The sequence below is a fragment of the Oreochromis aureus genome, linkage group 11 (assembly GCF_013358895.1).
Source record: "Oreochromis aureus strain Israel breed Guangdong linkage group 11, ZZ_aureus, whole genome shotgun sequence".
NCBI classification, from domain to species: domain Eukaryota; kingdom Metazoa; phylum Chordata; class Actinopteri; order Cichliformes; family Cichlidae; genus Oreochromis; species Oreochromis aureus.
This window is the reverse complement of record NC_052952.1, coordinates 5,235,825-5,253,289: the sequence shown is the minus strand read 5'-3', so window position 1 is coordinate 5,253,289 and position 17,465 is coordinate 5,235,825. Positions and strand designations below refer to the sequence as shown.

General features: G+C 40.3%; 1 protein-coding gene across 1 annotated transcript; it reads right to left on the bottom strand.

Annotated features, from left to right (window-relative positions):
- Positions 1-4,809: 4,809 nt before the first annotated feature.
- cep76 (centrosomal protein 76) lies at positions 4,810-17,275 on the bottom strand. Its single transcript, XM_031750476.2, has 13 exons — positions 16,725-17,275; positions 15,987-16,142; positions 15,669-15,753; positions 15,351-15,575; positions 15,057-15,242; positions 12,792-12,889; positions 12,471-12,599; positions 12,090-12,278; positions 7,959-8,125; positions 7,111-7,270; positions 6,400-6,573; positions 5,867-6,084; positions 4,810-5,250 (listed from the first exon to the last, which is right to left on the bottom strand). Exons 1-13 carry the CDS (start codon positions 16,785-16,787, stop codon positions 5,112-5,114), a joined length of 1,989 nt encoding a protein of 662 aa, XP_031606336.1. The 5' UTR covers positions 16,788-17,275; the 3' UTR covers positions 4,810-5,111.
- Positions 17,276-17,465: the final 190 nt, after the last annotated feature.

Below are 17,465 nucleotides of genomic sequence, written 5' to 3'. Positions count from 1 at the left end.
TACTTGACAAAGTCGAACAGAGCCCAAGGCCTATACATTGAATCAAGTTCATTCAGTGACAACAAAATAATGAGGTGGTTGTGCAGCTAGGAGACCAGCAACGGGAACTCACTTCTTATTGCTATGACCGGAGGAAACGGCGGCGCTCAGATACACCTGCTCTTTGTGAGCACAGACGGGCTTTTCTGTGCAGATGAGTAACGGTCGATCCATCCCTCTTTGTTATAATGTTGAGTTTTAGTGTGTGATGGACTTTGGGATTTAGATTACAATTAACAAAGTGAGTTGGCGAGAGTTACGCAGATCCCCTGGAGCAGGAGGGTGAAACATAAGGCCTGGGGGCCAGAATCGGCCCAGCAAAGACTGAATGGCTTTGAACAATGTGAAGGAAATTTTGAACTAAACTTTAAATTGATATGTTTTACCGCTTTTCCTACTGATAAAGACATCTCCCGTGTCCATCCATACTACACCAGAGTAATTAAATAATAGATAAACAAGAAAAGCTCTTTTTTGCTTTTGCATAGGGTGTTTTTTGCAGTTGTAATAATAATATTAATAACAATATATTATTTTTAAAAATCTGGCATTTCATTTGAATTAGCAAAAATTATGGGACAGTCTCAAAAATGGATTATCGAAATCTTTTCTATAATTTTACATATTTACTTATTACAGTTTAATCCCAAAGACTTGTGTTGACAAACTGCTCATATTTACAGCAGCAGCATTTTTACCATGAAGAAAAACTGAGACATACTGTTGGGTTTTTTGTTATATTAAGATATATGAAGGAATAAATGTGAATATATGAATAGTGAAGTGTAAAAATGGACTGTATGTGTCCCACAGTGTAAAATGAGTTTGACATCCGCGCTCTGATGTTATCATTTGTTGTTGAATTCCCCCAAGACCGTTATCCATTCAGTAATCCTGAAACCAGTTCTCTCATCAAGTTACAGTCAGAAATCAGTCAGCAAGTTCCAAAGCTTGATGACTGATTTATGACACAAATTTGGAGTTTTTGTCAGTTGGAGTATAAATATTTTCAGGTTTGTGCATATTAGCATAAAGTCTGGTGCTTTTGTGGCCACTGTGCCCAGCTGGTAATTCAGATTTTGGTAGAACAGTCCTTAAAGTGAGAGTGTATAACATTGGAGAGAAGAATGAACACGTTCTGCTTGTTACAGCAAATAAGTATTTTAAAGCTTAAAGAACATATAACATCAGCAGATTAAACAGGCTGACCACATGTACAAGCGAGCTGAACAGAAGGATTTTTTTTATTTGCGTTTCTTATATTAATTAATTTCAATAAAGTTTAATAGAAATGCACAAACAAAAATGAAAATATATTCTTGATGTCTGAAAACCTGTAATCCCTTATTATTAGTAAATGTGTATTTATGACATTTTAAGGACCAGTTTGACACATGCAGAGGTGATCACTAGATCATGGGAGCAAAATTTAGCTAATGATAGAAAAACATAATGAAGGCTATCGTTACAAAGCGCTTTGGTCACTTATCAACTCTCCTGCTACAGCAGGAGAGTTGTAACTGTAACCTGAAAATTTGTTGGCGCAGTGTCATGTTTTAGCACATTTTCACATTTACACCCGAGAGTGTGACTCATTTCAGTCATAAAGCCAAATAATGGAGATATTCTAGAAAGGGATCACACACATTATTACAGCTCTTCGAGTACACACACACACACAGCAGCTATAACACCAAATTAAAGACTATTTAATTTGGTGTTTAAGAAACGTGTAAGTTAGTGGTTCCATTTTGATGATTCAGCCAAGTGATCTGTTTAATTAATTAGAATAACATTTTTTAAAAAGGATTTAATTGCAGAAAAAAAAATTATTTACTGATAATTACATTTACAACACTGGGGATTCAGAACCAGTGAGGAAGTCTGAGTTATGCCCAATGGGCCCCAGGAATGGAGACTTCCTGAGTTATGCATCTGCGCTGGAGATTTCAGTAAAGGAACAAAATATTTACTGACAGCTCTATAGCTGCACACATTTCTTCCTTATTTCTTAAAAAATGTGCGATGTGCTAGCAGTATAATTAAATGTGGTAAACCACTGTGGTACTTGATGTGTTCAAAAATGTTTTCTAGTGTCTCCCCCCTCAAATTCCTGTTTGGCCAGGCGAACTAAACAGTAATGTGTTAAAGATGGCTCTCAGCTACAGTATATTTCTCCCAATCAACACCATTATAGTGCCTGATGATGTTATTGACAATACTTGTTAAGTGTAGGTGAAATGTCTGAGAAAGGAAAAGCACTCGTTATTGGCTTGTGCCATCTGAGGAAGATGAATTTGTGTGTGTGAAAAACAGTTCGTTCACGACAACGCGAGACTTTTTCACCCATATCAGGTTTCTTCTTTATAACTACAAAACCTCCTGTAAGGCTACTTATGCCATCCTCGTTTCACATAATCAATTAGTTTTTCTTATTCATGAGCCAAATTTACATTGTGTTTCCACTTACACGCATGGCTTGGTGCAAAATGCATCTGAACGTCTCACCTGAATGCAAACATTGCTCACCAGATCTAAGGTGAAACCAGTCTCCCACCGCTTCCCTTCCTGTTTTTAATGGAGCAGCTCCTTTCCCACAGGACCTATTAGTCAATTACACCTGAGCGTTCCTGTTTAATATGGGCTGAAAACATACCTGAGTTCCCAGCATCAAACACTTCCTTTGCTGCAGTCTTCCTGTGGTACACAGTAACGCGCGGAGTGGAGGTGTTGGTGTGTGTGTGTGTGTGTGTGTGTGTGTGTGACATTCAGAAAAAAGCAGGAATTATTCATTAGCTTTCTATTTTGCTCTTCCAGCCTCCCTCCTGATCCTTGTGTTGAACAACTCTGGGGCAAATGCAGAATTGCAAATTAGCTCCCGGAAAAATCGAATTAATTGGCCATCCTCACAGGCTTCTTGTCAAAGTTTGGGCTGACGTGTCAACGATTCCCCTCCACGATTCAACTCCAGAACAGCTCTGCACAGTAGAGGAACACAGCAGGGAGGAGGGGGGCGACCAAAAAAAGAGAAAAACAAATGAGCAAAGCAAAGCACTCCATAACAACAAAACTACCCTCTGCGCATCAATTAATAAAGCACTTCAATTATGGCAAAACTTTCCCGAGTTGACTTCTCCTAACCACACAATAATTCACTCAACCAGGCGCCTGTCACTTCGTCCTCGCTGCAATTTCATAATCAGCCAGTGTCAAACTGGAGGACAGTGTTCGCCTGTGGCTTTTCAGCGGCGAACAAGCTGAAATAATGATGTTATTGTGGCTTCTGCTTTTTACAGACGGTATGATTTTGGACATAAATTCAATCAAGTCAGTCTTTAAAGTTTTTCTAATAACGTTACCTTTTTTCTAGTTATATTTTGTGTCTTTTAACCCCCATAGTTTAACTCATAATCTACTCTTATGCATGATCAACGAGACATTTAAACCAGTCTTATTTCTATTCAAAAAACCTACAAAGCATTATGCGTGCAGGGCTGCTGTGGCGAGCACAGAGCTGCAGCTGCTTCCAGTTTCCCAATATTTGTCTTAACGCGCCATCTAGTGCTGATCACAGTTATTACAAGTGCAATACAACAACTTTAATACAAGTTTAAATTTGCCCGTACACTTCTCGCAAAAAGACAAACTGACAGCTTAATTACGTCAGTTTGATTTAATTTAATGATCTTTAAACACAAGGTGCTCTCCTTACATACTCGCCTTTAAAACCAGGGCTGTCAAACGTATTTTACTTTGTGGGGCATAAAACCCCAATTTAAACTCAGGACCAGTAACGCTGCTGCCTAACAACCCATAAAAACATCTTTCTTTTATTGTAACAAAGTTTAATTATTAAGTACAGTCAAAATAATTGACCCGCCACTTATAATACTGATGATGAGCAGCCCTGTGATGATTTCAATATAAATTGCTCAATTTTCCCACAAAAAAACACAAAAATACTGTACAGCAGTAAATTTTAAGAAATATATTCATATTACAGATAAAAGTACTGACATCTTATTACCCAGATTTTTAATACGTTAATACTTTTTTACAGAAAAAGATCTCCTTAAACAGAGAAGATAGTAAATAGTGAAGAAAGGAAATATTCTTTTATTTAATGAGATACTAACAATAAAAAAGCCTCAATTTTTATCATTTAACACTTTACCTTTTACTGATATGGGGTAAAATGCCAGCTTATGGGTAATGTCTGTGTCAATAGGGAGACTCTAGGCCACAATGGACACTCTGGCAGGCTGGTTCTGGCCCCCCAGCCACGTGTTTGGCACCTCAGGACTAGACTAAATCCAATAAATTTCTTTCACACCATGGGCATAAATTTCAAACTTTTGACAGTGCTGGCTTTATGGGTTGCTTAAAGATTTTTGGTTTGTTCCAGTGGTATGCAGCGTGGTTTATTCACATACTTTCTGCTATTAAATATTACTGTAGTCTCACATGTAGTCACATGTAGTTTATAAACATAAAATTATATTTTAATTGTGTGACAGGTCTATATTAAATGGTGGCAAAATGTTTTTAAACTCAAAGACATAATTTCATTACATTCATTTGTATCTTTATCCATCTTTCTAATATTCTGTACTATTTCATTTAGTTTAGTTCTTACAATCTTGGAGCAACTCATTTCCTCAGTATCTCATTATTTTTGATTAAATGAGATTGCTGTAAATGAAGGTTCTGCCAAAGCAGGTAATTCTGTATTACTTAAATCCTTCATGCAACTGCAGTAAAACAACCCTGTTCATGTTTGTGACACAGGTTTAAATAGCTTTAATAAAGCATGTAAAAAATGCACAGCAGGATAAACAACGTTGGGTTTATTTGGAAAAATAAATAATGTAAATGTCTGTACAAATGAGTCCACTACAAAATAAAGGCCTGACCATCAAAGCAGAGCCACAAACATGTCTGTGCAATATTAGAGCTTAATATCAATTTAGTCTCATTGTGAGTCCCGGTGTGTCCCTGTGGTGTCCTAAAATCCAGTGTGGGGTCAAAGTGCAACACAGGCCGGGGTTTCCTGGGCGCCATCCATCTGCTGGTCAGAGTACAGAACGGTATTTACAGGCAAACATGATCCACACTGCGCACGCGTTCTCGGGATAAACGAACACCCGAACGCGGACAGCCAGCCTCACGTGATCGCCACGACAACACACTATCTCCTCACAGAAGGGGGACCTGCATGAAAAATAAGAAATTCAGAGCATGGAACGCAAAATAATGTGTGAGAAAAATATTCAGGGAATAAAACCAGTTTAATATTCTGGATTGTTTGTGACAAAGGGACAAAACTGAAGGCTGAGTGTTTGTGAATGTGCACAGGTTATCTAGAAACCTGTCAATGACAGTCTCAAAAGTCATGCCATTACTTCCTACTTTTGAGACTAATTTTTTTATGATCATATTCGTGTTCTCAGCTCTGGCAGGAGGTATAACATGTGAAACTGTTACAGTATATGTTGTGGAAAAGACCGGGGAGCTTACAGGGTCACTTTTTATTTTGAGCCTATTTCCCATCATGCTTTAGAGTGGATGGTGTGTGCATCATTTATTGTCCATACTGACACTATTAGAACATATAGACATTAACATGTTTGTTGGTCTGTGTGCAGCACTTCTCTCTCTTACATCCTCTACAGGAAAGCCACAGGTAAAGACGAGACTAAACTACTGTGCAATAGTTTGGGCTTCGAGGCCACATAATCACTGGCAACCTTTCAAAAGTCATTGAAGTTTTCATACAGCTTTGTTCTCTAGTTGTAATATTTTAACATTTAGTTTAGTTGTATATTACCTGAGGCAGGTGGCAAAGGCCCGACGAGCGTTACGGTGAAGGAAGTGTATAGGGAAGCCTTTGAAAGTGTGTCCGTCTGGCACAGCCCTCCTCACAGCGTCCTGGAACTCCTCGTTGCCGCAGGAGACACCGGTGCAGCGTTCCAGCTCATAGGCTGACAGGGCTGAGGACAGCAGGTAGGACAGGTGGTCGTCCCACACCGTCACCAGATCCAGGTCCTGGAGGAGAGCACCCCACAGAGTGGATACATTCCTCAGTAATGGTTACATGTTATGCCACTACAGTCAACTACACAGCAACTACACTTATATACTAAAGGTGAAATAAGGTTATAATGGTCATCTGGCATTATTGTTTTCATCTCTTCAATGTAAATATAAGTGATGTTTAAACAACATACATCATGACTTATTCGTATTTTGATGTTTTAAAGAATTATCAGTGTTCTCATCTCTCTCAGTGCTCTAATCAGGCCTCTTTCCAGAGCGCAGGCGAGTTTACCACCATCCAACAACTCCATCACTGTGTTTTACCTTCCTATGCTCAGATACCAGGTAGCGCATCTCCAGCTCCAGCTGGTTGCTGGCTGCAGCTGGATCCAGAGACGAGGAGCAGAGTGGAGGCAGAGGGGGCAGAGAGGTGGTGGAGCCTGGAGCGCAAACAGACTTCAGAGCCTCTTCACTCATTGCTTTCCACCGTGACTGATTCTGAAGAAAATCAGGTAGGGGGGAAGAAAAAGAGGCATTTAGCTGATAATCCCATTCACACAGACCCACTACATTGTCCACTGGGTGCTTTGCTTTAGGCCAGCGTGACAGAATGGGAGTTGCTGATGAATGAAACTGTTACAGATTCAATTTCCTTTCCCGCAAACTGGCTCCTGTTCTGTTGATTGAAGATGGCAATCTTCCAGCGAGCTCTGTGCCCACAGGACCCTGCTCCAGGCTACCTTTGCCCTCTGTCTGCCTAAAAATCACCAGTACTTATTTGATTAGGTTTTCTACGCTGGCCAATCTGATATTGCGGCAGGATTTTCATATTGAGGCTCATTTGCCAAACCCCAAATGTGAACCATTAAGACAACACCTGCCAATGAAACAAATGTGAACAGCGTAATATTTCTCTGGCACTCTTTAATAGCTACAGTAACTTTCTTATTAATAAATACAACAATGGAGCATGGAAAGCAATATAACATGGCTATCCTCCAGCCATACCCCCAAAGCGGATGTGCATTATATTACCTGGAAGTCAAAGACACAGAGCTCCACAGCATCAGAGGGCTGACAGTTGGCAAGGAAGGTCTGGTGGTTGAAGACACAGCCTACAGTGCGGTATGGGTAGGAAGGTTTAGGCTGGGGAGCCAGAGGTGGAGCATCTGGATCTATAGGACGGTGCAGGTATCTGATCACACACAAGAAATGCAAAGAAAAGTATTAAGAAATGAAACAAAACACTAATATTACTCAGTGAGAAATGTCTATGGTCTGTTCTCTTTTTTTTTTAAATTTTAGGCAGCTTCCTTGACCTTTTCATATTTAGGATGTACATGATTCTTAAATACCGTAACATAAGTGTGACAAATTATTGATAGTTCCTTGCCCTTCATATATCCTTTAATTCACATCATATTAGGCTCAGATATTCAAACTAATGAAAAACATGCTCCATTAGGCCAGTGCTTCATGGTGAGGAGGAGCTTAAGAAACACTAAAATGTAATCAATTGTTCCTTGGCTCAAAGCCTGGCCACCAACTTTCATAGAAATCCACTCATGGGATTCCAAGAGATCCTGCTGACTAACACACAAAGACCGTTTAATGAAGTAAGTGAGGCAAACACAAAAAGCTCACTGTAACTCCGACTGAGTCTGGTTTTAGTTAAAGGGGATACCGAGAAGAGAAGAAAAGCTTTTCCTTTTTTATAACAGAGTGGTATCCTGTCCAAAGTAACTAATTTCATTTCCTGATACGTTAATTATGCTGTACTTCTTTTGAGAAAAGTCCTGTTTAAATCTGACCCTCAAAGGTCTCGTGAAAGGGGGTGGAGTTACTTTGCTTATTCGTTAACTATATTAACAAAAAAAACAGACCTGTGCGCTGTCAGGCTTTCCCAGAAAGTGATGCTCCCGTCAGTACCACGGGTCAGGACCCAGGCATGTGGCACTCCTTTGGCTTTGGTGCCCACACACACGTATGCATCCAGGCCAAAACCCAGCAGGAGGCTGCACAGCAGGGTGGCGTGATCCTCACAGTCCCCCTGCGGAGGACAGAGTGTTATACTGGGATCTGCTCAGGAATTTAAAGTGAACTAAATATCTTCATCACATTAGTCAGCTATTTGTTGTGCTTTAAGAGAAATGTTCATTTTTGTCTTCTGGTTCAATTAAGGTCATATATCTAAGGCAGAGTTATTGGCAGTACTTTTAATCCTGATGTGACTTCTCTAAACAGAGAGCCTCCAGCACGCTCCCGTCTCAGAAGATCATGAGATGTAGTTGAAATCACAGAAAGCTAGTGAGTGGCTGGAGAATGATGTTCAACAGAGCCTCTGTTTCTATCTCTAAGGCTGCACGACACACAATTACAGGAGTTGAATCTGGAAAGATTTAATCTTTAACCTCAAAGTATTATGATTTTTACTATCAACATTTTACTGCTTTAAATCTGAGATGTTACAACTGTTTTCTCAGAATATCATAACATTAATTTTATTCTCAAAAATGTACCTTTACTATTAAAATATTAAAACCTTTTCCCTTTAAAACATTGCAGCCTTTCAGCTTTATTCTCAACATATTTTAACTATTTTGTCAAACAACTTTCAGACTTGATTTTAAAACATTAAAAATATTTTGGCTTTATTCCCTAAACAATACTAATTTAATTCCAAATCATTGAAGCTTTGATTCCAACATATTATAATATCTAATTCTTCTTAAATAATTCTTCTTGAATTTTTTTGTTTTTATAGAAGACAAAAATAAATATAGCTCATTTTCTTAAGATTTTTCTGTTTCTGTTGTATTTGTTGCCATTTAAATTTCCCACATGATACGAGCAGCTGCAGGGAATTTATTGCCATGCAAGTTCCTGCTTCGAGTTAACGACACATTCAGTGCTTCTTGTAGTTCCTGTTTCAGGTTAACAGCACATCGTGAATCCTAACTGATGATGTCAGGATCCACTGACAGAATGCTTCAGATTTTTGGGAAATAAGAAAAAACAAAGAGGCGGAGCATGTTGGGCATATAAGAGTTGGTAAAAAGGATCATAAAATGCATTTTTGTTTATTTTAGGAATCTAAAAGACATTTCAAATAATTATATTTGTTATTTAATCCAATCTAAGTCCCACAAACTCCCGTTCATTGAAGCTCATCTCACGAGCGTCTCTGGCTGCCAACTTGTATACAGCCTTGTAAAGTCCTTGTTATGCATTTAAATTCAGGTCGGTGATTGCTTGATTTCTTCATTCCCTCCAGCATTTACACTCTGCTGGAATCTCCTACAGCAGAACAAGTGTAGGTGTGGCCTAAACTCACGCTGGCTGCATGTGGCTAATTTTATGCTGATATTTAAGCAGATAGAATTCTGTTTTCACACCGACCTTGCCTAATTCCTCATGTCAGTACAAGAGTCTCTTTAAACAAAACACAATATCTTGTTCTCGCTACACAGTTAGCCTTTCTCAGAAGTGCCCAATTCAAACAAGAAGCCTCCTGGAGAGGAAATAAGCTCTGGAGTCATTAAATTGTCCATGACAGTAAGCAACTCTTGTTTCATTCGTACAAGTTTTCCTGTAAAGAAGCCTGGGTTGAGCTGGGGACTGTTGCTGCTGCGTGCTGGCTCGGGCTACGGGCAAGTCAGAATGATAGATGTTCCCCAGAAGTGCTAATATGGACGGCAGCATCGGAACAGGCTGAGCAGGACTGATGAGGCTAAATTAATTTTCCCTCAAATGAAACTCATAAATCACAGCTGACAAGGGCCACTTTGTGAGAGTTGTGTTGTGTCTGTCTTGCCAGCCGCTCACACAGAGGAGAGGCAGGGAACATTTATCCTGTGGTGGTCTGGGAAATTCCCCGCTATCTAGTCGAGAAATGAGAATGCAGCAGTCAGTCAACTGTGCACAAATCCTTCTTTCTCAGAAACCACACAGTCAGCCGTACTCGGAAATGCGGTTAGTGTAAACGTGGCCAAATCAAGCTTTGTGATTGTGGAACAAAACTTTACTTTTAGGGGGCAACACAACGCAAACCTGTGAATTCACTGAAAATGTACAGTGTAGCCAGAGGAAAATGACTGAGGTCATGTGAGGCTAGGTTGTGTGTGTGTACAACTGTATTAATTCTATTCACTTGAATGTGCTCAATCCAGCTCCTTATTTTAATTCTTGTATTTCACTTAACTGGCTTCAAATGCCACAAGGTGAAAGTGTCAAAAACATTTGAAACACAGCTAATGTTTATGTTTGGCTTGGTACTGTTGCTGTCCTTTAGCTTAGCCCACAAGTCCATCAATCTTTTTCCACTTATCATGTCGCCAGTCTAACCCAGAGACAGAGACAACCATCCAAACAATCACCAAACACCCTACCCTAACACCACTAACTAGAAGCCTGATTACCCACATAGTATCAGGGAGAAAATGCAAACTGTACACAGAAAGGATCCATTGATCGTGGATTCAAACTCAGGACCGTCTTGCTGTGGGGCAACAGTGGTAACCACCATGCCATACATTAGGACAAAACTAATATACTAAGATATTTTGTAGTGAAGTGGAACAGTGTGAAAAACAGTGCAAAATTATCCAAGACAATTTCTATGTGCCTTTTTCAACATTGATCATCTTCTTTACTGGAATTTATGCTTCAGTGGGAAATCTACGCAGCAGCTATGTCGTAACGGCAAAACCCCTCTGAAACCTTACGCCATAACCTGACATTCACTTTCCTAGAAACGCAACTACACATCGGGCTGTCGCAGCCTGACAACTATGATTGGCCCGCTCAGTACCGTTAAATCCTCCTGTGCATTTCCAGCTACTTTTTCTATGCACCTTTTAGATTTGTCAGTGAGAAAAATAAAGATCATCACTTCAGGACTAATAATCATAGCATCAACAAAGGAACTCACAAATGTCAGGAAACTCCTAAAGGGACGTTGTTGAAACTATGGAAGTGGACGTGAGGGAATAACATAAGGGGCAAATAGATTTACACCAACTACACTGACCACAAAAAAGAGTGAGGACCCAGAAGAGAAAAAATTCCCAACGTTTTATTTGTTTCTATCGGCTGGGACTGCATATGAAATACAGTGAGAGGACCACGGATATAAAACACATAATGCACCAGCACAACATCATCCACTTTGTGGGTTACATAAAGGTTCCTCACACAAGCCTAAAATCAGGCCTTACAGTGAACTCCACTGTTGTTCTCCTTCCTGTTCAGCCAATTTCATTCCATCTAACATCGTCACTGCAGAGCTATACTGTTGGGTTTTTTTGTTTTTTTGGAGGTCTCAGTTCAACAGACGAATGCAGGGCATTATCAGCTAGTATGATGTGGATAAAAACCCATGTCCTGCCAAAGATATGTAAACTTGCGATTTCCTTCACTGTGCTGAAAAAGAAGTCTGACATTTTGATGCAGAGTTTCTTTCTTTTAACGCATCAGTATACGATTTACATGAAACAATGCATCCCCTTTTGAAGCATTCATTTGTCATTTATATCAGCTGAAACACAGTCTGTGTTTGCATCAGCAAGCTCTTGAATAGCAGCCGAGTGATGCCATCATTTGCATGGCGGCGCACTGTTTTTAGATCTAGACTTTGCCTTGGACTTGCTTGAAGATAACTTGTAGTAAACATTAACTACAGCCCAAAACATAATAGTACAGCTGGAACTTTAGGAACTATCTCGCTTGACTTGTCGCATCCCATCCCAGGATTTATTTAGTGTTTAATGGCTTTTCTACTTTCTGAGATCTGAGTACAGTCCCAGTGAGTGGCAGATAAATGACAAATTTAATTTAGAAGAAAAAAAAGTAACATATCAGTTTACTGGAACTTTGGTAACAAATGTAATTATCTCCCATTGTTTTGATCTGTGGCAATAAGAGATCTAACAGTACAGAGGATGCACTGTCTTGGAAAATGGAAAATGAATCATTCCTACTCTGAGGCTGCCAAGTGGCCGGGAACCTCTCCTTACCTTCCCTCGACACAGGAAAGCCATTAATGTGCACCACTGCTCCTGCTTGCCTCCTCCTCCCACCACCAGAGCCTTCTCGTGGGCTAGAAGGCTGACGAAGCGGGCTGCCTGCCGAGGGCTCTCCAGGAGGCGGCCTGCCCGGAGGACACGTACGTAGGAGCAAACTGGCCTGTTGACGCCATTCTCATCCTGCAGAGTGTGCAGACACACACCCAGAGGAAAGGAAAGGCCAAGAAGGTGACATGAAATATTTGGTGAACTGGTTATGATGTTAATAGAATGAGCACAGATGCTTCCTTTTAAAAACACGATCAACCAATGAAGTGATAAAGATGTTTTTTTTCTCGAGGGGCCGGCCGTGGGTCAATACGTGGGACAAACCTGTGCAAAAATCTTGACCAGCTTGGTCTGATGTGACGGACGGATCTCCAGGAACTCCCTCCACCACTGCTTGGCATAAACCAAGAAGAGCCTCTCCTTCTCGGCCGTCCTCTGCCTCTCCAGTGATTGCTAAATGAAAAACACAGTGACATCACTCCCTCACAACAAAGGCTCTGATGTTTCTTTTACAGCCTCTTTATCTCCACTCTGAGGACGACTGATTCTTAAAAAGCATTAATGGGATTCTGTTGTAATGAGTCACTGGTAGTTCACAGAGATTGATTTATGAATAATGAAACAGAGGAATAAATAGATGCTGACCTGTGTGCTGATGATGTCAGCGCTCAGAATCTCTGGGAGAGGAGGGTAGAGCTCCAGGCTAACTGTCAAAACACCAGCTGGGACTTTGGATTCACTTCCTGGTGACAAACACACTCTTTACTGAAAGATGTTGCCAGAAAAATAAGCAAAAAGCAAAATTGCCAGGTTTGTAATTTGTACAGTCAGTTTTATCAGACATTACTAATCAAATTTTCTTTGAGTTTTTGGTGTTTTTCCAAACGTTTTTGTGTTTTCCAGACCTTTCTTCCAGCATGAGTGGTACACAAACTATACTGGCTTATATATATGCAAGTTAGGACAGTACTTGGGGTGCAAATTCTGGAGGGCTTGTGTTCCTGCACAGCACAGAGACCTATTCATAAAATCCATCAAAAGAGTCAAATCTTGAAGCATGATTAAATAAATACAGCGTTCAGTTAAAAACATTGCTGTCTTAAAAAGTTACTAAGTGGCAATAGTAACATCAGATTATTATTACTGGAAAACACAGATATCACTACAGGAATGCAAAACAGACCACTCCCATGAGACGCAGGCATAGGGGGCAGTTTCTAAGTCCCTTTTAAATATTGGCCCTATGTAAATCGTGTTTCTCTAGGTGTGCCACCACCATTATTCAATTTTAAAATGTGTCATTGCATTGATTTAGCTCTCTGATTTGTTTTCCTTTATTGTTTGCACTGTCTGCCACTTTTACACTGTATTATTCTTTTTCCACACCATAGCTCCACCACAGTAAGCCATGAAGAAGTCAGACTGGCAGGTCAGTAATTGGGGTGTCCGCAAATATTGATATTTGGGTCCAAGTCTAAGGGTAATGTATCACAGGACGAACAACAGAATGTTACCATACTGATATTATGTCCCACCCTAACTATATGCTATGTAATTGGAATTATATAGCTTACACTCCATTATAAACTACTCAAAAAATTACAGGAACGTTTTAATTAGTATAGCATCAAGTGAGTTAAACCTTCAGGATATTGATGTTGTCAGTTAGCTGCAGTTTCACTGTTAAGTAGCAGGAGATTGTTCATGCCGAATAATTTTACAGGTATAATCCACTGACATGTTTTCCCTCCTTCCATTTTTGCTGCTTTGATGCTATTGAAATTAACAGGTGCAATGGAGTTAGGGCAACTCCTCCAGAATGCCATCCAGATCCATCTTCATCCGCTTTATCCGAGGCCGGGTCCCAGCAAAATAGGAATAACCTCCTCCAGCTTATTTTACAGGTATAATCCGGTGGGACATGAACACCTCACATGTTGTCAGATGCCCTCCTCAATCTATGTTTTTGACTGTTCACCTTGGTCGGAGGAAGTCCGCGATCAGTGTCGTGGCCATAGGTGAGGGTAGCACGAGTGATACCTGGACCTTACAGAGGTTACAGTTAGTCCAACTCCTCCAGAATGGCACATCAATAATCCCTGTCAGGATTTCTGTGTCTCCCAGCATAGTCTCAAGAGCATGGAAGACATTCCAGGACACAGGAATGTCTAAGACAGCTAGACATCCTTAGATCCTTAACCCATCAGCATGACGGTATCTGCTCCTTTATGCAAGGAGGAACAGGATGAGCACTCCAGAGCTACAAAATTATCTTTAGCAGGTCACTGGTGTGAATGTCTCTTAACAAAAAAATTAGAAACAGACTTCATTAGAGTGGCCTGAGGGCCTGATGTCCTCTAATGGCTCTGTGTTTTTCACAGATGAGAGCAGGTTCACCCTGAGTACATGTGACAGATGCGAAGGGGTTTGGAGAATGATACTGCCTGTAACATCATTTGGCATGACTGGTTTGGTGGTCAGTGAGTGATGGTCAGGGGAGCCATATCTTCACAGCCCTCTACAGGCTAGGCAACAGAACCCTGACTGCCATTAGATATCAGGAATAAATCACTGGACCCAGTGTCAGACCCTACACTGATACAGTGGGTCATGGATTCCGTCTGGTGCAACACAATGCCCGGCCTCATGGGGTGAGAGTATGCAGGCTGGAGGACGAAGGAATTTATACCACTGACTGACCCCTCCGCTCACCTAAATCCAACAGAGCACCTCACCCCAGAGCACTGCCACATCATTTTTTCACTTTTATTGTGGGAGTGTCTTTGAATTCAGCACTTTGTAGGTTGATCATTTTCATTTCCAACCAACACATTAAAATCTAGATAAGAACTTCCTTCATTAGAAACTCTTCATTAGAAACTCTTTGTGCAGAGAGAGTCTGTTGCTCACCAACTCCCATCAGCTCTACAGCAAAGCAGGTCTTGCAGCTGGGCGAGCTTAGGACAGTCCTCCAGTCCAGGAAGTAGGATGAGACAAGCATTGTTTCACTTGAGGTGTCTGTTTTTATCAGCACAAAGTGCACTGGGTCACACACTGACAGCATGGAGGTCGCATCTGCCATCTTACCACTTTCCCCTGGAATACAAAAATTGTAAAATTATACTCTGTACATGGATGGTTTATTAAGCAATACAATGAGAACAGTATTTGCGAGTGACACAAACAGTTGTGGTTAACACACACCTATACCGTCTCTGTGGATCTCTAACAGGAAGCCCTCCTTGAGGTCAGGTTCACAGGCACAGGGCACTGGCTTTGATCGAAACCTCTGGTTGCGGAAGTGCAGGTAGAGTGTGAAGGTAGAACACACCTGACCAGGTAAGGGCTCCGGCTCCTGGAGATGCTCCAAAAAGGCTTTCCCTCCAAGCACCTGGAGATACAGGCATCGCCTTGATGGGTCAATATTGGCTGAGAAGAGAAAAGTAGAAGAGGAATAACGTTAGGCAAAACAATCTGTGCATCATATTATTATTTGCTTGGTATGCAAATAATGTTTCTTACTTTTTTTCAGATGAGTGATATCTTTATCAACAAAATGAGTAGCAGGTTTTGTAGGTGATCCCGTTTCTGCTTCTGTGCCGGCTTCCTACCACGCCAAAATGACAAGACAGAACAGTCAGAAAAGATGGGACAGAACTGACACACTGTATTACAGATATTTTTAATCCATACTGAAGGCAAACTGTGAAAGTAAAACGTAGCTATCAAGGGGATTGATACATTGTAGATGTTTGATTGATGGATGGAATGAAAAATACTTCTATATTAAAAACCAATTAGCAATGCAGGTCTGAAATTGCATCAAAAAAGCTGTGAAACCTGTGTAAAGTGAAGATCTTTCATCATATCATCTATGATGCCTCTACGCTGCAGAGCACGCAGGAAATCTGCTTCAGACAGAGACCGACGTGCTGGGCCTTGATCATCCCTCACAGTCTCAGCCAGGACCTCTCGGATCTTCCCATGGATATCCATCTGACAAACAGAAAAACAAAATTCCTTCACCTACTTAAAAATTGTGTTTGTGCTTTCTAAACATCCTCTAAAAACAGTCCTTTCCCATTTAAACTCTGATTTTGGGAAGTGTGTGTGTATGTTTTATATCAGTAGACCTATAAGTACCGTCTATTCGGTGCATTATTGATGCGAAATCTTTTCTCATTCATTACATTTTACAAATCAATTTTTCATTCAAATCAGCAACAAATGTAAGATCGAAATTGGTCTTGTTTGCTGTGTGAATTTGTACTTTATCTGCTTATAGACGCTTGGCTGGAAAACAGCACGGGTTCCCAACGGTGCTTTAAATAATGCTGTATAAAGAGATGGTGCAGCCAATCTTACCAACTAGGTGGTAATATGTGATTTCTCTGTGATGTGCAAATGCAAGGAAATAGGAATTTGTGACATTAAAAAAAATCTATTTGCCCACTATAAACAGCTAGCTTCCCCCCTTCATGAAAAATACCCGTGTAACCATGCTGCTTAAGGACTTCAGCATTCAACTGTACATTGTTTACAACACGAATAGCCATAAAATCTATGTAGTTTTCTCACCTTGAGCAGATGGTTGTGAATGATTTGCTTCAGCTCGGAAGCTTTTTCTGGAGGCAGCGACATTATTGCTATTATTTGTGCTTTTTAGGCTAAGCTAGCTAGCCAGGCTTATACATGGGTACTGGTAGAAACAATAAATAACGCCGTTGAGTTATAATGAAACTTTGTGTGCATTCGCCATTTTTCGCAGAAATGTTCTTTTCTGACAGCAACAACTGCCAGTTCAAACAGTGGCGGAAAAGCGAGCGGGAAGGTTTCTCCGCTGATGCCCGACACCATACTCCGGAAAAAAAATCAATACCTCGACAATTTTGCTCTAAAGTTACAGGATTTATAAGAATCACCATATAAACCACGATATACGTGTTTTTGGTGGTGCATTTATTGTAGTTTTATTTCATTTTTGCTCACCAAATATTCCCCATTTTATTCAGGGATATTTTTACGTACCCCAATCGCGTCACGAATTGCGACGACATGTGAAAGACCCTTGAATTGTAGTTTAAATTATAGCCACTATTTTTATGTTTATTTTTTATATGTGGAGGCGTTTTCATACTATGGCAAGACATAAATGGATCAAATTACGCATATCCTGCCTATCGACAAAGGAATAAAAATTTAAACGTAACTTTGTAAGCTTTAATGACTCGTACGTATTATAAGTACTTATAATTATGCCAGTAGGGGGCAAGATTTGTGTCAAATATCAGTCAAGTGTTTTAAGAAAAAGACACTTAT

Coding starts and splice junctions, on each gene's coding strand:
- cep76 (XM_031750476.2), bottom strand. CDS start 16,787: ATGTCGCTGCCTCCAGAAAAAGCTTCCGAGCTGAAGCAAATCATTCAC. Junction 12,600..12,791: donor CTGACATCATCAGCACACAG/GTCAGCATCTAT, acceptor TTTTTCATTTAG/CAATCACTGGAGAGGCAGAG. Junction 8,126..12,089: donor CTTTCCTGTGTCGAGGGAAG/GTAAGGAGAGGT, acceptor TGTCCTCCGCAG/GGGGACTGTGAGGATCACGC.